This window comes from Takifugu flavidus, chromosome 22 (assembly GCF_003711565.1).
Source record: "Takifugu flavidus isolate HTHZ2018 chromosome 22, ASM371156v2, whole genome shotgun sequence".
In the NCBI taxonomy this organism is placed as follows: Eukaryota; Metazoa; Chordata; class Actinopteri; order Tetraodontiformes; family Tetraodontidae; genus Takifugu; species Takifugu flavidus.
Window position 1 is genome coordinate 9,374,264 of NC_079541.1, and position 27,001 is coordinate 9,401,264.

Here is a 27,001-nt window from a genome sequence, read left to right on the forward strand (position 1 = left end):
TCTTTTTGTGAGTGATGTCCAAACGAGTTCGGGTTGGATTTCTGGAGGTCGGGCCTGTATGTCTGGGCTTCAGTCACCATTCCGAACATTCTTAAACGATATTTCCTCTCAGTCGTGTCTCGAAAGGGTTTATTTGTTCAGCAATATGCTTCAGCTGGGGGTCAAACCAACAGTTTCCCAGCAGACGAGTCCACGGCTAAACATCAGAAACATCAGTGGGTTCCATGTTTGGGTCGAACAAACCTCGAATCCTGAATAACTTGAGTTGATTTGAAACAGAATCATTTGGTTGCCAGCTGTGTCTTCATCATCAGAACAATGGCCCCCTCCCCCGAGGGACAAGCACCTGACCTGTTTTATAGAGACACAGCTTCTCCTGGGAGGAACCAATGGGAGATGTGCCAGAAAATTACTGGGTCACTTTGTCTGCGGTCTGAACCTCAGTCTTCTGGCATTGGACCCTTTCAGGCCCACGGGCCCAGGTTTGATCCCCGACCTTATCTGCCACCTGATGGACACACATGTTCATCTGTACAGAGGTGACTCCGGTCACTCGTTCCATGAAGTTTCATGGACAGAATCTAAATGCAGCATCATGTCAGTTGTGAAAACATTGTGGTTGAAAAATGTTCATCTGGACCTTCAGGGAGAAGCTGGAGACATCTGATGAAGAACATCTCAGGTCCATCAGGTGCATCTCAGAAGCAGCTTGGCCACTAGATGGCATTAATATTTAGAGCTATATTTCCATTAGTCCTCTCATGGACCTGTCCATTGATCCGGAGATGAGACCATTTCTGGGTAGTGCTCCTCCAGGTCCGTCTCCTGCCATGAGGTCTTTACTAATGTCATTAGGAGGATCAGATTTCATTTTCATTTCCATTTTCTGTTTTGTAATGCAGTAAATGACCAGGTTTCATCAAGTGCCTTCAGAGGGTGGGGTCAGAGAACCAGGCAGCCGTCTCCTGGACTCTCCTAATTTACTTGATGAGCCGTGGAGCATAAACAGCTTCTCATCATAAGAAAATGTGTCCAACCAACAGCCAAAACTGTCAACGTGCTGCTGACAGATGTCAACAACAGCTCAGGGCCAGGAAGTAACCCTAACCAGCTGAGGCCAGACGCATCTGTCACAGACACCCCAATACATTGAGTGATCCTCATGGTTCTCTGCTTCCTGAGAAGCTCTGAACAATAATAGCAGGCAGACAGGCAGGCAGCTAGATAGAGAGACAGACAGGCAGGCAGACAAATAGACAGACAGGCAGGCAGGCAGACAGGCAGAGAGACAGACCTCAGAAGTGTCAGTGACTGTCTTATGGCTAAAGGCAGATTAGCTGCGCTAAGCTAGCACATGACTCTTAACTAAACACTTGGTGATTTAATGGCTTCCTCATGTTTGACTACTGAAATAGTAGCAGCTCTTCTGTTTTAAGTCCTGTTGTAAATCTCCCGCATCACCCCCCCAGACCGATGCATGATGAAGTCCAGCGGGACACGGCGCTATGCTATCATCAGTGCTAGCATCAATGCTAGCATAGCAGCATTCTCTGTTGTCAGTCTGGCGCACAAGTCAGCCACTTCCTGCCGTTTTTGTCATGACTGTGTGTATTTCCCTCCCCACTGTGTCCCGGGGGGCCATGGATTATCATCCCAAGTAGCCCCCGTCCAGGAGCAGCCACACACCCAGCTGGCTCTTTTTATCAGCTTTAAACAGCAGCGTTGCAGCGCACCCCAGCACGAACCACCTGAGTGGACCACAGTGGTTGGCACCCCCTCAACTGCTGCCTTTAATCCCCCATCAGCCCCTGGATCTGACCTGTCTGTATCCCTGACATGACAAGCAGAACATGGAGGAGGGGCTCCGGCAGGCTAACCCCTGGCGCTACAGCAAAGTGTCCCATCCCGCTTCCCCCAAACACTCGCCTGCCCCAGCTCACCCTAATTGGTTGCAAATGCTCTTAGGACAAGACAGGGACAAGCATTTGGGCCTCTGCTCGTGCTAGGTGAGGTCGTCACAATGACTGTTGCAGTGTGGATTCTTTGAAACAGCAACCCTCATGCCTCGCTTTTATCGGTGGGATCCGAGAAAAAGCGTGGGCCGGTTGTCATTGAATGCGGCCTTGATTTTCCTCTTCCAACTGCCGTCTCTCACGCGAGCGTCTCCTGTTTACATTCATGAGTTTTGGACTCTTCAAAGCCACGATAACGACGATCATCAGGCCAAATGTGTTAATCAACTGCGGGGGAGTGTTTGTGTTAGGACTGTTTGTGGGATTGCACAAGTCCACAAGTAAGGAACTGGGGCTCTTCTGAGCTCTCCCTGGTGTGCTCGGGAGTCGCTGCATCTTTCCGCCGTGTGAGTGTTAACGTGCAGCTCTGGTTTCTGTTCTGCTAGCAGAAATCAAACCTGGCAACCGGAGCCGCTGATGGGCATCTGAAAGTATTCAACAAACGCTTGCTGGGACGATAATGCCAGTGGACGGCTTTTCCAGACCTTTTGGTGCTGCTGTTGCATCAGAAACGTCAGATATTCTCTCCTGCGTCGAAGCTCAAACCAGAAGAAGAATATTAGAGCCATTTTTTTCATTCACATATGAATAAAAAGAGAAAACTATAAGATTGGTTTAGCGACCTTTAGCTCTGGACATATGCCATTTTCCCATGTCTTTATTTCTCATTCATTAACATCCTTCCCTGATTAGCATCAGGCCGTTACTATAGCAACAAGAAGGCGGACGAGTCTTTCTGGATGACTTCACAACAGCGAGAGACAGTTGCTGTTGTCGTCGCTGGCTTCTGTTAAACTCGTTTGATTTCATAAGCTTGTTATCTGTCCTCATGACCACTGCTCTTCCTCCCCCTCCTCTTCCAACCAAAGCTGAGGAGGAGGAGGAGCCTGCCATTCTCCCAGAGAGAATAAGGGGACAGAAATGTGCTTCTTCTTTAGTTCACTTTAAAATGATCCTATATTTGTGAGGTATTGTGGGCGTCTGGGTGGACGTATAGCCCAGTACACGTCTGTCCATAAATAGAACATGTGTTAGGGTGGGATGGAAGCCCCCAGGTCCAGTCTAGACTAACCAATGGCAGCTTTGCTCTCTTTCAGACATGGATGAATGCGAGAACGACTACAATGGCGGATGTGTCCATGAATGCATCAACATCCCTGGAAACTACAGGTGTACCTGCTACGATGGCTTCATGCTGGCCCACGATGGACACAACTGTTTGGGTAAGACCTGCCAGAGCCGGGCGCTGAAGCGCTTTAACAGGCCGAAATGCTGGGATGTTCCAGTGGATGTGCTCATGTCTGTCCCTATACTTCACAACCCCTCTGGCTCTAGCTGCCAGAGTCCTTCTCTCATCATTTGGAGAGCACCCTCCAGTTTTGCTCTTTTTCTCTCCGTCCTGTTGGGAACTAGCTTGGCCTCCGTGTTCCCTCACAGATTCCTGGCAGCGCTCTATTATTGACAGAGCCGGTCCATTTAGTCTTCCACCTGCTGTTTAACGCAGACCTAGCTTATTTATCCCTGTTTTAGAATGTTCATGGCTGAATTTTCTGTCTTTGATCCTGTTGATCAGCTTTGCTGGAGGCATTTTTGCCGTTATTTTCATCTCCTTCCTCCCTAGTTGGGATGGGTAAAGTGGGAGCTGGTGAGCTAATGGCAGCAGCCAGCTGCACTGAGGAGCTGTTGAGATGTGGAACGACGTTCCGACAGCTGATATAAAACAGAGCTGAAGACGCGCTGCCATCCAAATTCAGCTTTTCCTCCAGCCACAAACTATTTGAAACAAAAGTACTGTTTAAAATCTACGTGTGTGCTGAGCTTCCAAATGGCCTCCAGCCTCTCCTGCTTGAGTCATGTTTGGCCACACTAACCAAGATACATTTTACAGAAGTCGGAGTGTCATTAGGCAGAACGCTGATGAAAACAACATTTCTTAGCACCAGAGTTCCAGAGCGCTCTCAGCCAAATGTCTCAGTCTTCCAGGTTTGGTTTGGCAAATCAGCAAAACAACCTGTCAACTTTGAGGAGTGGGAGTCGTCTGTATCCGGTGCCTCCTGGTGCAGCTCGTTCGCAGAGTGCACAGCCCCTCATCAGCACACTCAGCCATAGCACGCTAATTAAAAGGGAAATGTGCTCATTGTCTCTTCATCGCGATGGCGAGCCCAGTGCGCGTAACCACGGCGCGCTCGGCCGCTTTTAGCTGGTAACACTTTGTAGTCAAACCCAGAGGGACCGAAACAAACAGCACTTTTCTCTCAATGACAGGAAAGAGCTTTTAAAAAGGTTAGAGGTTTTGGTCTTTGTGTAACGATGGCCCACATGTGTGGCTTCAGCGCGTGTAGAACTAGCTTCCAACGGCGGAGGGGAGTAACGATGAAACAGCAGGAGAAGGACGCACTTTAGGGCAGAGTATCATATTCAGGCAGTGGAAAATAGTGGTGTCATTCTCACCTGGGGTTTTTGTTCCAGAAGACGGACCGAACTCAACAACCAGCGGCTGGAGCTCCTCTGAGTTCAGCCTGTCACAAACCCAACTGGTTCCTATGATGCTGGTGGGCGTTCGCACGCTTGCTGGTGCGGCTTATTCAAACGTTAGCAGCTGTCATCACCTGCTCTTTATGGGGAAACCGGCCCACATCGACGTTGAATCGGAGCTTTTACTGGACGTTGAGTGGCTGAGGCTGAGCCCTAATGAATGGCTGCAATTAAAAAAGGGTGACTGAGTTCAAACGAGGCAGTAAAGCGTGAAATTGGATCTGCGGGATCGCAGTCAAAGTCAGCACAGCCTTGCTAGCCTTCCTCTCCTCCTCCTGGATATGTTTCCCAGCTCTCTCCTTCTGCCATGGGATTGCCAGGAAGGTGAATTTCCAAACAAACGATGAACCTCTGTTGTCCCTCTGCCTCCCTTCCGTTTGTCACTTTGGTTCTTCTCGTCCTCTTCTGGGGCGCTGCTGGAGGAGTCATCTTCCCCAAGTGATGGTGTGTCGGACCTGAACAGTGATGGAGAAGCTTGTGGAGATGCTTAACAGAGGACCCTCAGGACCCTTGGCCCTTATGCCTCAACTGGCTCTATTTAGACCTGCCTGATCATGTCAGATTCAGCAGCACATTCACCAACTTTAGAGGACAATCGTGTCCTGTGAGGCCTGGTTACCAAATAAATGCATGTGGGCTTATTGGCAAACACATAACCTGGAGTCTCGTCCCATGACCTGGGGTCTCGTCCCATGACCCGGGGTCTCGTCCCATGACCTGGACTCCCGTCCCATAGAGGATCGATACACACTTGTGCAGGGTTCAGCGTGCTGCCAGCCCTGCACGGCCTGAAGTTGCTCCCTGAACCTTTGAGTCTAAACTCCTGGAGGAGACAAAAGTTGGTCTTTGGCCACGGGGCCTAAACAGCAGCACAAAACCTTGTTTTTTCATCAAAGTTGACAGATTCTGAATCCATCTGTGAAAAAACAATAAAGGACTTGTGGGTTTTAATAATTGTGAAGCCTTCAGTCTGGTGGTTTTCTGAATCCAGCTTGACAAACAGCTCTTTGGGAACCTAAATAAACACAAAACAGGAAATGTCTCACATCATCTCCCAGAAGCACCGTGTCAACAAGTCATGGCACTAATTGATGAAAGACTGCCTAATTGTCCTGTGATTAACGAGTGGTTGCACTCGCTTCCTTCCGTCCTTTTGATTCTCACTTTATTTATTTGCTTTTGGGAGGACACAGCTGGGCCCAATGTGACCGTCTGGCATTTTCCCCTCAGTTCATTTTCTGTTGGATGCGTCTCTGATGTTGCATGAGGACTTCTGAGAGGTAGCAGCACAGCAAGGAGTCCAGGGGGTGGGTGAGGGTGGCACAACCATCCGCTCCAGATCCACATCAGGATTTACTCATTCCAGAACTAGAATCTTCTATTCTCAAAGGTCAGCCAGAGCACAGTTCCAACCGGGAGAAGGAGCACAGGAAGGAGAAGCTGTGCGCTCCCCAGTGGCCCCTGTCTCTGAGGCAGGGTACTGCCGTCCTCACAGGCACTTAAGGAGAACAGCAACGGGCCAATCACACCCCTCAACCTCTGAGGCGAGACACGGTGAGGCGCTGCCTGTCTTCCAAGTATTTGAACAGAAAATAGGCAAAGTCCACAATTTTGACCCTCAAAAGAATTATTTGGCATCATATGGAAACGGAGGTGAGTGGAACTGTCAATATTTGTTCTTTTTTTGTGATTCATCCTTAACAAGAAGCCTTACGTGGCTTGATCGTGGTTTATAGAGTCTGAAACCAGCCTTTCCAGCCCGTGTCCTAAAGGCCATCTAGATATCTGTCTGATTTCTGGGTGTTGCTCTGCTGCGCCATTGCGGCGCCGTCGCCAGGCTGCTAACATGCCTCAGGTTCTACTCCGATATTCCAGTAATGAATACAGGTTTAGCCTGCTGTGATGCTTGTGTTCCTCACTGGTTCCTTTGCTAAACATCCCATAACTGTAATTTACTTCACATCTGGCAGGATATCAATGCAACCCTTGCGACACCAGTCAGAAAGCCCCTGACTTGAATCAGTAGATGTGCTCACTGTCCCACCTTGGCCTCTGATGTGGCAAGAACATCCTCATTTGGTGTAATCACGCATGTTTACACATGCACCATCACACACGCACAACAAAAAGGCTGTGGTTGAAACTTGATGAGCTATATTTATACAAGTATGCTGGCAGGGAACAATGCAGCTTCTTCTCCCATGTGTCTTCCTCCTGCTTCAGCCTGAAAATGAATCCTATCAATCATTTCTGCCATCTCTGAAAGTCAGGAGTGCACAAAGACCTGCGCTGTTCTGTGAAGCGGAATGTGTTTGAGCTTGAACTCTGGTGAATCAATGACGTTACGGTAGAGCTTGGCCTGAAAGCCAGCCTGGGTAGAGACAGGCCAACAACCTACGCTGCTGCTGCTAGTTTGAGACCACCAACAGAGCCAGCCACAGAGAGCTAGCATGCTGCTCAACATCATGGGGGCTGCGTACCTGTTGATTCACCTGTGCTGACTTTTAAAGAGCTCCTCGGCCCTCAGCTAAAATCCATGGTTGCTGAGTTGGACCTAACCTGGTGGGCCGACTGTTCATAGGACCTTACTGGATAATTCCCACCCGCCACCATGATCATCATACCCAAAACACCTGAAGAACGGCCGCTGTCCCGTTGACCTGGCATCCAGAACAATGAGAATCTCTTGTTCTTCCTCCTGCTGTTCATCATGCCTCTACAGCTCCTGGACCCACCAGGCACCTTTGCAAGACTTCTTTTCATGAACTTTAGTTCTGCTTTCAGAAAAAACCCCTGAATCGTGATCTGCACCACCCGAACATCCCATCCTGTCTGATCCAGCTCAGCTCAACTTTCTCAGCTTTCTCATACTTTACAAATATACGGCGAGATAATATTTGACACCCAATAACCTAGTGGGCACCTAGTGGGCAACATTGTACCTTAGGGCAAGAAGGTTCAGGCCTTCTACGAGGAGGTCCTTCCTGTGTCTGTGAGGGTTTTCTCAGGATACTTTGGTGAAAGTCTTGAGCTGTAGCCAAATGCTTAGGCCCCCTTCAGATGTTTTGGCTCCCTTCTGGGACACGAGGTGGGGGAGACCTGGCATCAGCGTGTCTCCTAACTCATCTTTAATCGTCTCTAATCGGGGCGCTATCAGCATGTCGTCATGGCCGTTGCTGAAGCAACACCCTTAAGTCAGGCACCATGACTGGTTCTTTTCTTTGGTCAGTGTGAGTCTATATTCCAAAGTGCAAATCGAGCAAGGCCAATGCAGTGTCAGGGTATAATATCTGGTGGACGTGTGGTTTCTGCAGACAGCCTGAAAAGCATCAATCTCGGAACATCTTTGAGCTAATTTACCTCTTTGTGCTGCAGACGATTGTTGTAACATGTGAAATAGCAGTTTTGATTGGCCAAGATCATCAGAGTGATCAAGTATTCAGTGTGGTTGTGTCATGGCAGTATTTGAAGTATGCAGTAATGGATTTAGTCATGGCAGGATTTTCACTGAGTCTTTGGCAACATAGCAACTCTTTTGTCTCATTGAGTTTACGTAACCCGTCTCTTCTGACTGATGGTCGACCTCGCCACCACAGACCGAACACTTCAGCACCTCACAGGCTGAACGCTGCCATCCCAGGCAAGCGTGTACGTGCACAAACGCGCAGGCACGGTTAACTTCAGTCCCGTCAAAATGCCCTGCTGGAAATTTACTGCCCCTTCTGTGGCACAGAGGGGCCCTTTAAACTCTTACGCACCCATGTGAACACACACTGGAGGTGCCGCTCGTCAGACCTTTAACCACTTAGTGGCAGCAGTTTGATTCAGCCACACACAGATCCTGGATCAGGCGCCTGTCCGCTGTCTGCCCCCTCCTGCTGTGCCTCTGTGTGTGTGTGTGTGTGTGGTGTGTGTGTGTGTGTGTGTGTGTGTGTGTGTGTGCTTACATACACATTCCTGACAGCAGTGTCATCAGTCTCATTAGATGTTTCCCTGAGCTCCACAGACATGTTGGCCCCGAAGCCTACATTTCTAACTTGCTACCACTGCTTCTGTGTCTCCATCCTAATAGATGTGGACGAGTGTAAGGACAACAACGGAGGCTGCCAGCAGGTCTGTGTCAACACCATGGGGAGCTACGAATGTCAGTGCACCGACAGTTTCTTCCTGAGTGACAACCAGCATACCTGCATCCACCGCTCTGACGGTAGGACTGACCACCCACAACATTTTTGTTCAGTGGTGTCAAAGTATAATGTGCTTGGAAGTTAGTAAAAAAATTTTGGGGAGGTGATGAAAATTAATAGGTGCTGATTGCTCAACACAGGAAAACTCATTGTAATGTTTGAAATGCTTTGAATTCTGAGCAGAATATCTCCCTCTAGTTTATGCTAGCTGCTGTCCAGGTCCCGCTGCTTTTCCTTGACTTTGAAGTTACAATCAGCTGGTCTAAATCTGGACATGTGGTTTCTTCTGAAGGGCCGTTACAGGGAGAGCATCCCCACCACTGCCACCGGTGGGGTCCCCCTCCACCTCTGGGTGCCGCGCCTCAACCGTTGCCACATTTTCTCCCAGATTTTCCCACCAATGTACACATTTACACAAAGGATCCACAGCATGTTTCATGAGTCTGATTGCAATATTCTGATTACAATAATCTGATTGCAATATTCCGATTACAATAATCTGATTACAATAATCTGATCACAATAATCTGATTACAATACAATACAATCGAATGTGTTGAACATTTCAGTCATCACAGAAGGCAGATAGGTAGTCGAGACAAACACCAGTGTCGGCAAATTTTAGCTTCATGTGTGACAGGAAGTAAATAGCAAACAGCTGGAAACCTCTGATGTGTTCAGAAGACAAGACTTGACATCTAAAGTCTTCGGAGGAGACACATGAAGACACACACATTGAATGAAACCTAAAATCCAGTTTTTGGCATATTTGGCTGAAAATGGGAATCAAGCAGCGTTTGAACATAAGAGTGATGATGATGGTGAAAAGGACCCATGTGCTGTGGTGCTGTTCACCTCTGGTTGAAGGGGGAGAAAACTGCTTATCACTTCATCTTAATCCATACCTGTTGTTTTTTATCCAATTCCATTTTTAATTGAATGCTTCTGGTAGCTTCCAAAGGCTTTCTAAGCTCTGAGGAAGCTGTGGTGGAGTTGGAGCTGTGATGCACAATTTAAGATTAGGGTTTACGAGACTATGGTTCCTGGTAGCAGAGGTCTCCTACCAGAGCAGTCCCAATTAGGTATTGAATTGAATTGAATTGAATCAGATTTATTGCCATTGTTCATGTAATACACAGTATTACACAAGCTAGGAATTTGTCTTGGTGTGACGCTGCAACATTCAACATAAAGAAGACAACACTAGAATGAGATAAATAAAATAAAATAAGACATATATACAGTATATACATAAAGGTAAGGGCTGCAGTCTCCTGGGGTTTGTCTTAGGTCGGGAGACAGCCTTTGTAAATGTGGGTCCAGGCAGCAATGAAAATTGACCCCATCACGTGGTGGCTGGAATCATCTTCGCAGATCGGATCCAACACGTGTTCGGCCCATTTTCATGAGTGTAACAGGAAATGAGTGAGGACTAAGAAACAATCATGCAAAATAATAACATGTATGTAATGGTTGAACATGAAACTTATTAGTGTTATTATTGTTTTTAGAGGGTTAGTGTTTTTGCTATTTCTAAACTAGTTTGAAACTATAACCCTTACGCTAAATGATCCCCTGACAGCTTTCAAAAACCTAATTTATATTTGGAAAAGATAGTTTTTGTTGATCCCTGCTTTTTCTCGCCAGTGGCTTGAGCTTCTGGAAGAGTGTGTGGATGTTCAGAGGATCCTCTGTGGAGTTGGGTACAGGAAGAGACCAAACATGCAGAAATAGAAGCATATTTGCTTGGTTGAAGCCCCTAAACCGACCTGTGAATATACGTCCATATACCTACTTCCTCCTTTACTCAAGGCGTGAGTCAAATCTCACAGGAGAAGAAAATAATTACACAGCTGTCTCATCACTGCTGCTGCCACACAGACTGGTTATTGTCTCTTCTGGAGTAAGATGTCTTCAGCTCTCTATGTTGGTGACACGCAGCTGTACCACAGATTCTCACAAACCTTCATTCTTCCTCCCCCTCCTCCTCTTCCTCCTCTTCATCCATTCTCTAACATTGTCTAATGCAACTGTGACAAATGGCAGGTTCTCCTCATTGGTGCTAAAAGGAACACTAGGGCTAGCTTTTATCGCTAGGGACAATTTTCCACTTTCCTGAAGTCTCGTTGCTAGTCTTCCTCCACTTCCCCTGGGGCTTCAGGTCAAATGAGAAGTTCGAGCATTTCCATGAGTAACCACTGTCATCCAGAGGTGTGCAAGCTCATCAATGACTGATTGCTACAGACAAGCTGAATGCTAACGGTGAAACAAATACCCTGTTGGACCACCGCGCCCCCAAGTTAGGCCTTGTCATGTGTGCCTCCTACTGCTCTGAGACATGTTTGCAGTTGTTCCCGGAGTGCCCGCCCCCCCATCCCGAACCTCACTTCCAGGTCTAGCAGTCCTCAATGAGATGTTTGTGTCCTCTCCCAGGAATAGCAGCAGCGGTGTCCAACAGCAATCTCCCTCAGCTAGTTCTTTTCCTTCCTGCTGCTTTCTTCAGGACACCTCTAAGGAACCAAAAACATTCATTGCACCAGGCAGCTGTCACTCAGGTGATCGCTCCAATAGCCTTTACATTACATTTACATTTTAGTCATTTACAGACACATTTGTCCAAAGCGTCTTAAAGTGAGAGACACAATCAAGCCACTATACAACTGAGACCAACGTGAATAAAATACTAGCAAACAGGCCTGAACTACCTGCTCTGACTTCCAACTACCAGAGCAGAGCTGTGGAGAGGGAGAAAGGAGTAGATGACAAGGAGAAGAGTAGTGATTAGCTGTGTCTTCAAGAGCTTTCTGAAGGTAGAGAGGGGCCCTCCTGCTCTGACACGGCTCTGGAGGTCGGTCCACCATCGGGAAACAAGGGATGAGAAGAGTCTGGATCTCTATGTCTGAACAGACAGCAGCAGATGAGGGGTTGATGGGCTCCAACAAGACGGGGAGGGACCAGATCCAGCTGCTGCTCTGTGGGTCAGCAGGAGGGACCTGGACCTAATGTGGGCAGCTCCAGGTAGCTACTGGAGCTCCATCAGCTGTGGGGTGACGTGGGCCTGCTTAGGTTGGTCGAGGAGCAGATGCACCACCACATTCTGGACCATCTGGAGCAGCCTCACCAGGCATCTGTGCCCCCGATAGATCATAAATAGCTCGCCAGGGCTTGGTCCAGCAGCTGGGGGGGCATGTTAGGTTAGGAACAGCCTGATTATTATGCTATTGAATATGGCAAAGCAGCACGACCAGGAGACCGAGGCTACATGATCAGAAAAAGTCAAGATGCTCATCAATCGTGACTCCAAGATTTCACCAGCCTTGGTAGGAGCAAGAGATGAGGTGCCAGTGCTGACGTGATGGTGTGATGAATGGATTTGCTAGCTGGGAGAACCAGGAGCTCAGGTTTACAAAGGTTAAGGTGGAAGTGGTGGTCCTGCATCCATGCAGGTATAGCTGAGAGACAGTTTGAGATCTTGTATGAGCTTGAGGGTTGACCCAGGGGAAAGGATGGGTACAGCAGGGTGTCATCTACATAGCAGCCGTATGATGAGCCGTCTGAGCTGGTGGATGGGCCCAGCGAGGTCTTGTTAATAGCAAAGGGGAACAATGATGGGGAACAATATTAATCCATGCTCAAGAGCATAAGAGTGCAACAGCGAATTAACCACCATGACTTCAGAATGCAGCTGTTGTAATGGGTAGGGTGTCCTTCACTCAGCTGAGGAAGTTGAGCTTTCTTCAGTTCTGAATGATCTTGCTGCTAATAGTGGTCTACAAATATGTATTTTAAGTTACTTCGGTTAACAACTGAAGAGGCCAATTGACCTGTAGTCTGCTTACACACACACACACACACACACACACACACACACACACACACACACACACACCGGTAAAGCTTGTTTGTGGAAGGCAGGACGTGCATCCAAGTTTGTGCTGGATTGGTGCTTTGCTTGTGGTAAGTGTCAGCTTCTCACTCTGGGGGATAATAAAGCCTCCAAACAAGAATTATTTGTTCCATTATGGTGTGTTTCCACTCTAGTGCTTTACAGCTGTGTCTGAAGTATGTCCAGGTAAGAACAAAGAAATTTGGCATGAAACTCTCCTAACCTTGAGTGGGAAACAGCAATGTTCCAGTTCTGTCATGATGTGAGTGTATGTGTGTGCGTGCGTGTAAAAGGCTCATGGGCTAAATCATAATACTCAAGTCCTACTTTCACTTTGTCAAAATCTGATGTGCGTGCGTGAAGCAGACGACTCACCTCTGTTTCTGTTGTCTTTGGGCCAGCGGCGGTTTAAGTGGAGGTGCCATGAAATAAAAACACTAAGTGCCTTGAATCAAATCCCAGTTCATAGGTTATTTACAGCTGGGAACAGTGGGTTGTTACTCACTATTTACTATCAGACATTAAATAGATGTCTGCACATCACACTTTAATAATGCAGATGAAACTGGAAACGATCCTCGTGTGATTTCTCCTCTGACTTCAGCAGTAAAATAGCTGCAACGTTTGGACATGGTGGACACCACGTGTCCTGGACACCAGACACGAACATCATATCTCACCATCTCTCTGGGTCCTACTTTATAACGACTAGAATAACCAGCAGAGTGGAGCACAATTATTACGGACCCTTCTTCATTAGTAGGACATGAATGTGTGTGTGTGTGTGTGTGTGGTGGGGTGCTGAAAAATGAAAAAAACAAGCAAGACAAATACACACACACACACACACACCACACACACACACAATGGAGGAATTCTCACTTTAGATAAATTGGAGTAGGAAAGGTAAAGAAGGGCAGGCCAAGGCCCAAGGGCACATGGGGAGCCATTGCTTCAGAGACTTCTGTCAACATTTGTGTTAACATCATCAATTAGATGCGTCACTAAACCACAAACTCTTGGATTTTAGAGGTTTATGTCCTGTTTATGTTCATTCCATCACCACATGGTTCCAGGCCGCAGAGTAACCTGGTCTTGTTCTGGTCAGTTGGGTCAAAAGCAACCATTAAAACCAGCAATGATCTTTCAGACCTCTCCGTTCACACACTCGGCTTTGGCACGAGTGTGACACCCATTTTGACAAGTTCTACATCTTCAACAGCAACAATAATAACGACCAGCATGTTCCTTTGGTCAGGACCTGTTAGTGAAACACGCAGACAGGCTCTCAGGGCCACCTGGGACCAGAACAAATTCACTTTTAATCCTCTTCTTCTGATATTTTTAGTGCAGAAGTTGCTGCTGGTCAGTGGAAATGTTTAATTAGGGGTGGGGCTGCCCTACTATATAACCTCTGCTCTGTAGTCATCACCACAGAAAACAAGGTCAATGGAATTTACACGTGGGCGGAATTTTCATAAACCCTACCTGAAACCAAAATGGTACTGTTTTAGGTAAAAAGGATTAATCTCTCTTTATTTTTAGGAGCCTCTAAAATAACAGAGTGGATGAGCGGCCTGTGTAAATATTCCTGCTTTGACATCATCAGTGTTGCTGACTGGAAACCGGAAGTCCCTGCTTGTATTTCCAGACCCATAGCTGTGGTTTGCCAGCTGCGCTCCGTTAACGGCTAATTTGGGCTCCATTACACGAAAACGATCCCCTTTAGGCCATTTTCTACGGTGGCTGAGAGGTCTCGTCTGAAACACTTTTATAAAGTCAGCAGCAACTTTACAAATGTACAGTTTACAAAACCAAATGACAAAAACCAAAAAACCAACTGATCAAAACGGTATCAGTTTTTACGAGTGACAGAACTAATTTACAATTTAAGGAACACTTTCACAAGATCTGAAACAACAACACAAATTGACAGGAAGTGACCTGGAAGTCACCGTATTGGCGGTGTTGCGGGAAAGTTTGCCACTTTGACCTGCAGGTCACTTCCTGTCATCAAATTCTGTCCCATTTGTCCAGCTTGTTCATTTGTTTCAGAGTTGGTCAAGTGTTGCTTGGAGTGCATCCTTGTTCCAACCTTTGGGGAGCCTGTTTCATGGATGTTACTTTGTATGACACTTCTCAGCCACCGTACCCAGCCAACCTCAAGCCAGCTTCATGCTGCTTCTGTTCCTGCAGGGTTGTTGACCCAGGATGTTGCTCTTCATGGTTCATATGGACCATGTGGCCTAATGTTACTTAAATGAGGTGCGTTTCTATGGTCCCACTTCTGATGCCTGCGGCTACAGTCCTAAGGGAGCTGGGTGGGATCAAATGCTCCTTTATGGTCTAGACTAGATGAACTGGGAAGCAGGCCTCAGTTTCAGGCTTTTTTTCTTTGGCCTCTTGGCTTCGCCACTGCATCGTGTGTTCACCTGCTTTTTTTTCTCGCTAGAGGAGATCGCTGAGCTCCAGATGACCTGTCACTTCTACAGAACCATCAGATTCTAAAACTGTTAACAGGAGATGCTCAAAAGCAGGTTCTGTGCTCCTACAGTGTCGCCATGGTAAACAAGGAGGATTAGCATGATCAGACGGCTGCATTAATAACACGAACAAAATGGCAAAATGGACGTTTTCAAGTTAATAACGTTAAAAACAAGTATTGTTGTGTCGCCCCTGCAGAGGAGACGCGACAATACCTGTCCTCACAGCCACAGTTTAGAGTGTTCAGGACTTTTCACTTCAAGTTGTCTCTTAGAAATGATCCTGCATCAGAGTTGGAAAACACCAGCTGTGTTGTGTTTAATCCAGAAAGGAAAGCAGAAGAGTGAGGCTGAGTGCTCGCGTAAGTGTGTGTGTGTGTGTGTGTTTGCAGAAGAGCTTTGTGAGGGTTATTAGAAAGGCGCAGTCCTCAGTAAAGAGAAGCTCTCATTGACATTCATGGCTGAGCACCTATAGCTCAGTGTTGGGATGTGACTCTCTCTCTCTCTCTCACACACACACACACACACACACACACACACACCACACACACACACACACGTTTGCACGGTCTGGCGAGAGGATTTTTCCTCCAATGCAGGAACTTCATGAATAAATCAAGTCCCTAAATATCACCTGACCCGTCCAAATGACAGGAAGGTGTCAAGTGGATCTTTGGGAACAAGATGGAAATCTGAGGAGTGGAACTGGTTGGAACCGTCCTGGTGAGGCGGAACCAGCGGGGTGGGTTAGTCTGAGCTGCCTCTTGTTGGTGAAAATGAGAAGAATAGTAGCGAATTGGAGCATTTGTATTGATATTAGTCATTGGGTGTGTTATGGCAATGACACTCTCCTGATATCCATCTGTGTGTTTTTGTCAGTCGGGCTGCAATAACACGTCTGTGATATAGTTGGACCTCATCAAGAGAGTCTGTGAGAGATGTATTTAAAAAGGCAGCGGAGTGAAAGAGTAGGAGGATAACAGACGGAGGGGGAACAGAGGAGAGCCTGTGTGAGAGACAGGCTGCACCGGTGCTGTTACTGAGCCATGAGACGGGCCTCAGTGTTGTATCTGGACCTGCCGGGGCTCCGGTGACGAGCCTCAGTAGTTGTAAACCTGTTGACCTCTCCAATCTAAACAGAGCTGAGCACTGAGCTGGAAAGATGAACCGTCAACCTTCTCTCCTGCTTTTCTTACCTAATTAAAGCAGGGTTGGTATCCAAAACTCCCTTTTCCATCTGCTCTTTTCAAGTAAAAACACTTGATTGGAATCATGGAAATTTGAAAAGAGACTCATATAATATTGCATAAAACGTGGCCCAGGGAGTCTTCACAACTGGAGCTTAAACAGGGAGGTCAGATCTATATCCTCAAGGCTTTGGATGACGAGGGTCTCCACACCTGTGTTGACATCTGGGACAGAGCTGGACTGGGGTGCAAAGGGAACCAGAGGGGGTGGTCGCAGTCCTCAGTCCTCTTCCTTAGAATATCTCTGTCAAGGTGGAGCGGACAGTTCATCTGCTGGCAGAACCTTAAATTAGAGACGAGAAATGCAGGGTTGATCCAGAAGGTGGAACACAGGTCCAGCTCTGTACCTCCGTCAGGGTGCTGAGGGGTTCATGTAGCTCTACATGGACTTTGTCCCTATTCTGGCTGAGTTAGGCCCACCTACAGAGAGAGTCCTTATCATGGTATATGAGGGGTCTTAGGAGGTGGAAGGTTGGTTTGGTAAAAGGAAGATCTCATCCTAAACCTCTAGCAGTCAAGTGGATGGGTTGTAGGTCTCTAAGAGGTCAAATCAAATCAAAATCAAATCAATCTTTATTTATATAGTGTCTTATACAATCAAAATTGTTTCAAGGCGCTTTCCAGAATCCCAGGGCCTGACCCCAGACAAGCAACAGTGGCAAGGAAAAACTCCCCTTTAACAGGAAGAAACCTTGAGCAGGACCAGGCTCATGTAGGGGGACCCTCCTGCTGATGGCCGGCTGGGTAGAGAGAGAGGAGAGGAGAGGAGAGGAGAGGAGAGGAGAGGAGGAGGAGAGGAGAGGAGAGGAGAGGAGAGGAGAGGAGGGGAGGGGAGGGGAGAGGAGAGGAGAGGAGAGGAGAGGAAACCATGACCCAGTGGAGTGACAGAGGCCTGTCAGGTGATCATGTTTCCGGACCCCGGCAGCCTTGGCCTATAACAGCATAACTAAGATGTGATCTAACGATTAGACGACCCCCTAAGTATGATAATTTGTCTGTCTATGATAGTAACTGGAACTACTGAATTAGTAAGAGGTGTACTTGCCTCTCTGTCAGAAGAGTCAGAAGAGTCTCTGCCTCAGGTGGAGGAGTTCAACCAGGGAGTGAAGCTTCTGCCGAGAAGGACCCACGTTGATCCATGGAGCTTTTCGCAGACGGACCTGCCTAAAGGCTTTTCTCCAGAGTTTTGATCAACTAGAACAAGCTTGTCTGATGAACCCAGTAAACAAACCAAGATAAAGGTTCCTTCTCTTTTCTTCTGGCTTTAGCTTCTCTAGCTCCTTTTCAAAGAATGGAGATTTGTACATGAAGTAACATTAAAAAGGGGGGGTCCACGTAGGTAAGATGGTGAATTGGGGGTGTTGACAGTGGCGCTGTAACTTTCTGAAGCCTTTTTTTTGCTGTCCACCACACAGATGGAATGAACTGCATGAACAAGGACCATGGTTGTGCCCACATCTGCAGAGAGGCTCCAGGCAAAGGAGGAGTCTCGTGCGAGTGCCGTCCAGGCTTTGAACTGGCCAAAAACCAGAAAGACTGCACACGTACGTATTTGACCCGTAGCAACCAAAGCAAGGAAACAATCAGCTCATCTGGTCAGACTGTGGGTTTAGTTCTAGAGATCAGTGAATCAGAACCTGTTCCAGTTCAGGAGAATAACATGAGTTTGTCTGTATGTGTGCTTAGTAACATGTAACTATGGAAACGGAGGCTGCCAGCACACGTGTGACGACACAGACACAGGACCAGTGTGTGGCTGCCACCAGAAATACGCCCTGCACTCTGACAGCAAGACCTGCATTGGTGAGTGAGGACATCTCCTGTTCCTTGTTGTCCTCTGTCTCTGTCTCTCTCTGTCACACATACACACACACGCACACGCACACACACACACACACACACACACATTGAAGACATACCTGCTGACTCCTGAGTGTAGTTGGTTGATGAACCTTCATACTCAGCAGAGGAACTGACGGCCTCCCTGACCAGCTTTCTTCCTGGATGGTCATGCAGTTCCTGAGGATAACTTGACATCTCAGAGGAGCTTCTCCTATGAGATGTTTGTGGGTTTCCTCCCATGACCTTATCAGATCAGAGCTTTCCTTTCCCGTCCCTTTAGAGGACACTCTTAGATAAGCGTTTTGCCTTTGGTAAATGCTGTTTGGCTTTCCTTGTCTTTCCTGCGAGGCCCAGGCTCACAGCTGCTGTGTCCTTCACGGGCTGAACATCTCCCTAAAGTGTCTCTGCTGTCATCCATCCACAAACCATTGTCCCAACGCTCTGCCTGCTTGTTCACATGCTCTTCGTGGAACTGCAGCTGGGCCTCTGCTCTCCTGAACCCCGGGAGACGGGCCGGTAGGTGTGTAGAAGGTTCCTTGGGAAGCTTTGTGGGCGCTTCCAATGCAAACATTCCATGCCTTAGCGTCTTTACTGCTTGATCTCTCTTGTGGTAGCGTCGCTGTGAAATTAACGTTCGAAATGTTTGCATTTTGACACATTTGTCTCAAATTTACTGCTGTAACTCCGGGAGTTTCTGTACTGCATTAATAATGGCAATAAAAACGCTTTCAACAGGTTCTGGGAACATCATTACTTAAGTTCATATTTGTAGTTTAACGACCCATGAAAAGTTTGAGAAGCAGTAAAGTAATATATAAAAAGGCTTTGAAATCAGTGAAGATCCTCTGAATATATATCCATCAATAGGCTGTGGAAGGAATGTAGCAAATGTAGAGTTGCCAGGAGGGAATGGTGCTCCTGCAATGGCTGTGCAGGAAGGAGACACGTGCCGAAGCCCACCAAGGTGCTTCTGAGCACTCTGACGGATTTAAACTCAAGCAGGCGAGATGGGAAAGACTCAGCATAGAAAAATGTTTTGCTTGGTTCTCCCCCAGTTGCAGCTTTATGGGAGAGTGACAACAGGAAAGTAAATCTTTCCTCGAGTTCACCACACGCTCTCTGGAAGCCTGTCTGGGATTCGCTGGGAGAAGGTTCTTGCTGGAACCTTGACTTTTGTCATTCCGCCGCCGTTGTGCTTGTAGGTGGCAGGCCGTGCTGCAGCAGGTGTGGCGACCTGAACCAGAGCTCTCGGGTCGAACCGGCCTTGCACAGAGAAGCAGGCCACGATCTGCTTCTGGGAGTCAGGGCTGCTCACACCCAGAGAGAGAGACTTTTTGACTTTTAACACCACTTTTATTTACGATAATAAATAGAATAAAACATATATTAAACAATCACACCATCATTGTATGAGGTAGTTGGAGAGTTTTAGCTGTATCTGCTCTGTCACCGAACACAGGACACCTTCGTGTCCCCACAGCTATTGGAACACTTCCAGGTCTGTGGTGGCCTTGTAGAAGCAGAACTCCAGCCTCAGTCTGGCTCTAATGTTATGCCTCCACATGGCCACCACATCACATGTATCCCCCTCCCGGATCCTGTCCCTGCGTATTAGGTAAATTGCTAGTTTAGCCTCTGCGAATAAAAAGTTTAAGATCTCAAACTTGGGGCCTTCAGTTTTTTTAGAGGCAGTCCCACCAATAAAAACCTGAGCAGAAAAAAGAATCTTGGAGTAACCTTTGATCAAAATTTGTCCTTTAACTCACACAACAAAATAGTCTCTAGAAGTGCCTTTTTTCACCTGAGGAACATCACAAAGATCAGGAAGCTACTGACGCATCATTATGCTGAAAAGTTACTCCATGCATTTGTTACTTCCAGGTTGGACTATTGTAATTCTTTATGATCAGGGTGTCCAAACAACTCTTTAAGAAGCCTCCAGGTGATCCAAAATGCTGCAGCTAGAGTTCTGACAGGTATTGACAAAAGAGATCACGTAACTCCTGGACTGGCGTCTCTTCATTGGCTGCCCATTAAATTTAGAATAATTTTTAAAACCCTTCTTTTGACCTACAAGTACCTCAGAGGCCTAGCTCCATCCTACCTGGAGGAGCTAGTGACACCTTATCATCCTAAGAGACTGCTCCACTCTCAGAATGCTGGTCTACTTGTGGTCCCCAGAGTCTCGAGAGGTAGAATGGGGGGCCGAGCATTTAGCTACCAGGCCCCCTTCTATGGACCAGGACCCTGTCCAGGTACGGGAGGCTGACTCCATCTCTACTTTTAAAATTAGGCTTAAAACCTACCTATTGAAAAAGGTGATTGTTACTAATTCTGTAGTTCCAGTTATCATCATAGACAGACAAATTATCATACTGGGGGAGTCGTCTAATCATTACGTTAACATCTTAGTTACGCTGCTATAGGACAAGGCTACCGGGGTCCAGAAACATGATCACCTGACAGGCCTCTGTCACCCCACTGGGAAATGGTCTCCTCTCCTCTCCTCTCCTCCCTCTCCTCTCCTCTCCTTCTCCTCTCCTCTCCTCCTCATCAAGTAGACTAGTGATGCTATTTCTTGTGTAGTTTTTCTGCCCCCCCTCTTCTGTATTCATCTACAGGTATCACCACCTTCAGAGCTGCATACTGACCTCCGACCCCGCTGACACACTCAACTTGCACCTTACTTTACTTATTATAATGTACTTCTGTATGTATTATATGTATGATTGCGTGATTGCATGATCTATGCCTATTCTCTCCTCTCCTCTCCTCTCCTCTCCTCTCCTCTCCTCTCCTCTCCTCTCCTCTCCTACCTACTCTCTCCTCTACCTGTCCTCTCCCTTTCTCCTCTCTCTATCCAGCCAGCCATCAGCAGGAGGGTCCCCCTACATGAGCCTGGTCCTGCTCAAGGTTTCTTCCTGTTAAAGGGGAGTTTTTCCTTGCCACTGTTGCTTGTTTGGGGTTTGGCCCTGGGATTCTATAAAGCGCCAAGAAACAATTTTTATTGTAAAAGACGCTATATAAACAAATAAAGATTGATTGAAAAAGTGATTTTAAAATGGTTAAAAAACTCAGTTAAAACACTAAAACCCCCCGCGTGTCTGCTGCACTCTGTACAAACATGAAAAACCGTCTCAAACAGACCACAGAACGGACATTCTTTGGAGACACTGTGGTTTAAAGTTATAAAAGCAATTGTGGTGATGGCACCATGCAGGATTCTCCACTGCAGGTCTCCAGTCCTCCTTTTGATGGAGGGTTTGTACAGGGTCCTCCACTGTGGACTCTGTTGCCCCAGCCTGTCTGTCCATACGGAGACAGCTCTGTCGAGTAGCCTCAGTCCATTAATTGTCTTTACAATGTTCAAATATAAAGTTTGTTTGTTTATTCCATGGAGGCCCAGTTTGCTCTTGTAGTAGGCGTTCAGGAGAGGGCCACTGCAGTCCTCACACCCAGGGCTCAGCTGGAGGTCAGGGAAGGCATCTGTGGGGTCAGGCTCGGCTCCTCCTCTGCCGTACCGCAGGAGAAGACTCCTGTCTCTCACAGAGAGCCTCTTCCTACACAGCTCCAGACTCCTCTCCACCAGTCTCAGCGATTGCAGTCCCAGTACAGTGCTCAGGGTCTGGGCGTCAACCAGCACCGGCCCGGCTGCCTCCACCAGCTGCTTTAGAGTGACAGTCCTGGACCCACACAGTGCCCCCATCAGCCTGGGCATGATGCTGCTACAGACATCCAGTCGGCCACCATGAATCAGGGGCTCTTCCAACAGCCAGTGCAGAGTAGGACTTCTGGATCTTATTCCATTTAAAAAGAACATATGATTGAGAAAAACACTCTGATAAAAAGTTGGCAACCCCCTTAAATTTAAACTTAATCAGTTAAAAACAGAGCAGCGTCCTTTCCCAAGTTGCTCACACATCTGAGTAAGCAGCTGGCCACATCCCTCCACACTAAGTCAGGATCTCCTGTCAGGTACCTCTGAACAAACTGCAGCCTGAAGGTGGCTGTTCTACTGGCCAGGTGGATGAGGCCCTGGCTCCCTTGGTCTCTGGATAAGAACAGGACTGACTGTGGTACCCAGTGGTAGCTGTCCCAGAAGAAGTTAACCAGTTTAGCCTGGATCTGGGACAGCAGGCCTGGTGGTGGCTCGAAACAGGCCAAACGGTGCCACAGCAGCGAGGCTACAAGGTTGTTTATAACTAAAACTGTTCCTCTAAAATACATCTCCAAGTACAGCCATCTCCATTTCTTTAATTTTTCATCAACCTTCTCAACAACATTCTCCCAGTTCTTTCTGACCATGCACTCATTTCCCAGGTACACTCCGAGATATCTCAGGCCATCTCTCCTCCAGGTCAGACCTTGAGGGAGAACGGTTATTAGTTATTAGTAATGTTTAAAACTGCATGGATAACTGCGTGGATATCTTCTTGGTATTTAATAAAAACAACCACATCATCAGTGTAGGCAGATAAAGCCACATTATTGTTAAAACCCAGTAAAAACAGGCCTTGAACACATGAGCTTATGGAGGAGGGGTTCCAGGGAGAGCGCATAGAGCATCCCAGACAGGCACAGCCCTGTTGGACACCTCTACACACTCTAAAAGGAGCAGACAAGCTGCCATTGACCTTCAGCATACTCTCAATGGTACTGTACAGCACCTGGATCTTGGCTATCAGACCAGCACTGAACCCAAATGTCTCCATGGTTCTCCACAGGAAGTTGTGTTCAACACGGTCAAAAGCCTTTTCTTGATCTAAAGAAAGTAGACCAACACTCACCACCGATGAACTGGAGACCTCCAAAACATCCCTAATGAGGCAGACGTTGTCTACCATGGACCTACCAGGTACACAGTACGTCTGGTCCTGATGGATGACCTGCTCCATGGCCTCCCACAGCTGGATGGCCAAGGCCCTGGAGAGAATCTTGTAGTCCGTGCAGAGAAGGGACACACGGGGCCAGTATTTCATGTCCTGCAGGTTTCCTTTCTTTGGCAGGAGGGTGATGACGGCCCTCCTGCAGGACAGAGGCAAGGAACCGGTGGCGAGACTCTCGTTGAAGACCTCCAGGATGTCTTGAGCGAGGATGTCCCAGAAGGCCTTGTAGAACTCCACAGAGAGTCCGTCGATGCCCGGGGCCTTTTGGACCTGCATTGTCTGTAGGGCCGCGTGCAGCTCCTGTGCTGTCAACAGGCACTCCATCCGGTAGTTGGTCTCCTTGGAGACCCTGGGTAGTCCTTCACTAAAAACACTAAAACCACTGAAACAATCCTCGTCGTCTTTAAAATCAGTCTTGTAAAGTGCAGTTTAAAACCCCACCGCTCTCCTCCTGATCAGCCCCGGGTCAGTCAGCTCCTGCCCCGTGTCTGACAGCAAGGAGTGGATAAACTTCCTCTGCCCAGACTTCTTCTCAAGGCCGAAGAAGAAAGTCGAGGGTGCATCCATCTCCAAAATGTCCTGGATTCTGGACTGGACCAGGGCGTCCTGTGCTCTAGCACTCAGCAGGTTGGCTAAAGCTGTCTTTTTGGTCTTGAGGACTTCAACAGATCCTCCATTTCCAGTGGACCCGTTCAAACGCTCGAGCTCCACTATCTCAGTCTCCAGATCCCTGATAGAGCCAGTGATGTGACGAGTACCATTGAGAGTGTGCTGCTGACACAACATTCTTGTCTGTGTCTTCCCGTGGTCCCCCCACTGTTTTAAGTAGCTAAACTTGCCCTTACTCTGCCTAAAACCAGGCCAAAAGTAACTAAAAATCACATTGGAGGCTAAAACTGATCTAAAATGCCAGTAGGCGCTTTTTGGTAAAATGTTGTTAATGAAAACAGCACATAAAACCAAAGCGTGATCAGTAAAACCCACATGCATGATAAGACAAGATACTACATTTAAACACATTAGAATTGTGTTTAAAACAGTAAAAGCAATCTAAACGAGCCACCTCACCTTCCTGAAGCCCTGTTTCCCCCTGCTCAATCACACAACCTGTCTAACCTATCTGTTCACCCCCTTGTACACACGCTCCACCTGTGTTACCTAACTCTACACACACTCCTCCTATCTCCTTCACTTCATCAGTCTCACCGTCCTGTACACTCACTTCACCTTTCTCACCCACCAGTTCACACTCACCTGTGCTCCCATCATTACCCACCTGGGCCATCGCCCCGTCAACCCCCTGACCCTCAGCTCTGGTGACAGGTCGCTCAGCAGCAGCTCCAGGCTCTGCCATGCAGGGCTCCACAGCAGCAGCCCCGGGAAGCTCCCCCGAGCCCGACGCAGTTGATTTGGCTGCATGTGAACACACCTTAATTACCGTATTTTGATGACTATAAGGCGCACCTAAAACACTGAGATTTTCTCAAAAATCTACAGTGCGCCTTATAATATGGAGCGCCTTGTGTGTGGACTGAGTTCCAAAAACTGCTTTGCGCCTTTGGTGGATGCACTACGGTAAACGCTCCGCCAATCGATTAGCGGCACACCTACGCATAAGGATACCCTAAAATGGCGCCGGTCAAGCGTCTCGCTGAATGAGGCTTATTTTAAACTGCAGGTCATCGAATATGCGGCTTAAAATGGCAATCGAGCAATCTTAGAGTTTTCGCTTTATGAGGAGGCGGCATCTCTCCATACGCGTGAGGACAACTGTTGCGCATCGGCTGCCCGCGGATTACCAGGAGAGGGCGGCCATCTTCCGCACCTACTGCCGCGACAAGATAACCGCGCCCAGCCACATCACCTACATGGATGAGATCCCTCTGACTTTTAACACCCCTTTACCCACAAAGTGGAGAAAAAGGGACCGGCACGGTGGCGATACGCACAACAGGGCACGAGAAGTCGTCGTTCACCGTGGTTCTCGGCTGCCACGGAAACGGACAGAGCGCTGGATGACGGAAGGCGAACACAAAGACTATGAGGCAGCGGCGGGCAAGTTATGCCACCATATGAGGGTGGATTGTAGACGCATGGGCTATGATACCGTCTTCATGTATTGTAAGAGCTTTAACAAAATCAACGCTGAACCGGAACCGGTTGGTGAGTCCGATTCAGATGATTAAGAAGAGGAAATGTTGAACATTGAAATAGTGCAGCTGTTTAATTCAGATACAGAAGATGAAAACTTTGATGGTTTTGTGGTGGAAGAATGAATATTTTGTTAAATAAATGTGTCGATACTCACTGTTTTACTTCCGTTGTCGTTTTTTACTGTATGTTTCAGCATGCGCCTAATAATACGGTGCGCCTTATGTATGTTTTAAATACAGAAATAGCACCCATAACCGAGACTGCGCCTTTTAATACAGTGCGCCTTATGGTCGTGAAAATACGGTAAATGTCCCACTTCACCACAAAAAATACATTTCATGTGCGCCGATGAGGCTAACAGAACAGAACTAACAGAACAGAGTCTGTGATCAACGGGGGCATGTTGGACAGGGTAACTTTGGTGGCTGGCTGTCTCAGAGGCATCACCGCCTCGAACTTTCCACCGACACTGATACCGGCCTCCACCAGGCAGTTCACCTTTTCCACCTTCTCCACAAGCAAGACTACGGCCCCGTTCATCTGGGCAGCCAACTTCACGGACCCATGTGCGATCACCTCACCCACAGCCAGGGCCACCTCCTCCGTGGTGTAAAGAGACCTGGCCCCCACCTTAACAGCATGTGTCCGCGTTAACCGGGAGAGATCCCCGCTACCACCACCAAGCCTCATGGCGTCAGATGCCAACCGGCCAGACAAACGCTGGATGGTTACACGGCAAAACACCGAAAACTAAACTAACAAACTGACAAAAGACACCACCAACACTTAAATAAACTATACCCACAAAAACCTAACAAGAAAACAGCTTTAACAATTCGAAAAGGTTGAAAGATTCTCAAAACGAGAACGCTCTCAGCTCGCACCACGCTCCTCACAGAGAGAGAGAGAGAGAAAAGTATCAAGTCATCAAGTTCTTGTCCAATGAATGCGATGCCTTTTGTTTACAAGTTCAGGTTGGTTGGTAATTGGACCGTAAAGTTAAACAACCAAATAAAAGAACCCGGAGTTACATGTAAAGGATTGAGATTGCAACCATCTGCACACCTCCATCGTGTTGTGTTTGAACCCTGACGAGATGGGGACAGTGTCTTCACACCCACACCCGCCACACCATGCCCGCATGCTTCCTCTGCCTGGCACAGCCACTAGAATCTGCACCTGTCTCATTGTCTCTCACACCAGTCCATCTGTTTGACATGTCCGAACGTTGTTGAACTGCCAATAACAGATTCTTCTTTCAGCCATTCTGAAGACTTGAAAGGACCCACTGAGGAAAGGCTGCACAGATGGAGCAGAAAGAGAGAGAACGCACATCTTCTCAAAACCTTTCTCTCTCTCTCCTTGTCTCCTCTCCTCTCTGGTGTGATGAGAGAAGGGGCCCCCAGGGTCTGAGGGGCCTACTTTTAATGCCCAGTTTCCCCTCTGTGTAGCACTGAAAAGCCCTCTGTTCCTGCTTCCTCCCTTCCTCCCTTGCTTCTCCTCCCTCCTCCTGCTGCTTCCTGGTGATGGTACCTGATTGCCTGTCTTGTCTGAGCATCAATGTTGGGATCAAGTCAGAGGATTTAAAGGGAGCCTGAAGGGGGGAGAGTGGGTGGAGGATCCACGTGTCCCATTTGGTGGTTAAAGCCAGACACCTCAATTGCAGCCTGATCTTAGTTCAAAGTCCTCCAACAACCAACCTAGCCTGTCCTCCAGCTATGTCCTCACATCCTTGTCTCCAGCTGACTTGTTGATTTAGAAAAGTATCC

At 47.7% G+C, this 27,001-nt stretch overlaps 1 protein-coding gene across 5 annotated transcripts in view; it reads left to right on the forward strand.

The window, feature by feature from the left end:
- scube1 (signal peptide, CUB domain, EGF-like 1) overlaps nucleotides 1-27,001 on the forward strand; it is a 52,245-nt gene that overhangs the window by 5,796 nt on the left and 19,448 nt on the right. For 4 of the 5 annotated variants that reach the window (XM_057023125.1, XM_057023126.1, XM_057023127.1 and 1 more), the window contains exons 3-6: nucleotides 3,110-3,235; nucleotides 8,620-8,754; nucleotides 17,766-17,894; nucleotides 18,037-18,153. In XM_057023125.1, the coding sequence (XP_056879105.1) occupies nucleotides 3,110-3,235; nucleotides 8,620-8,754; nucleotides 17,766-17,894; nucleotides 18,037-18,153 (507 nt within the window). Of the gene's footprint in view, nucleotides 1-3,093; nucleotides 3,236-8,619; nucleotides 8,755-17,765; nucleotides 17,895-18,036; nucleotides 18,154-27,001 lie in introns of all 5 variants that reach the window. The other variant, XM_057023129.1, reaches the window with a different exon arrangement.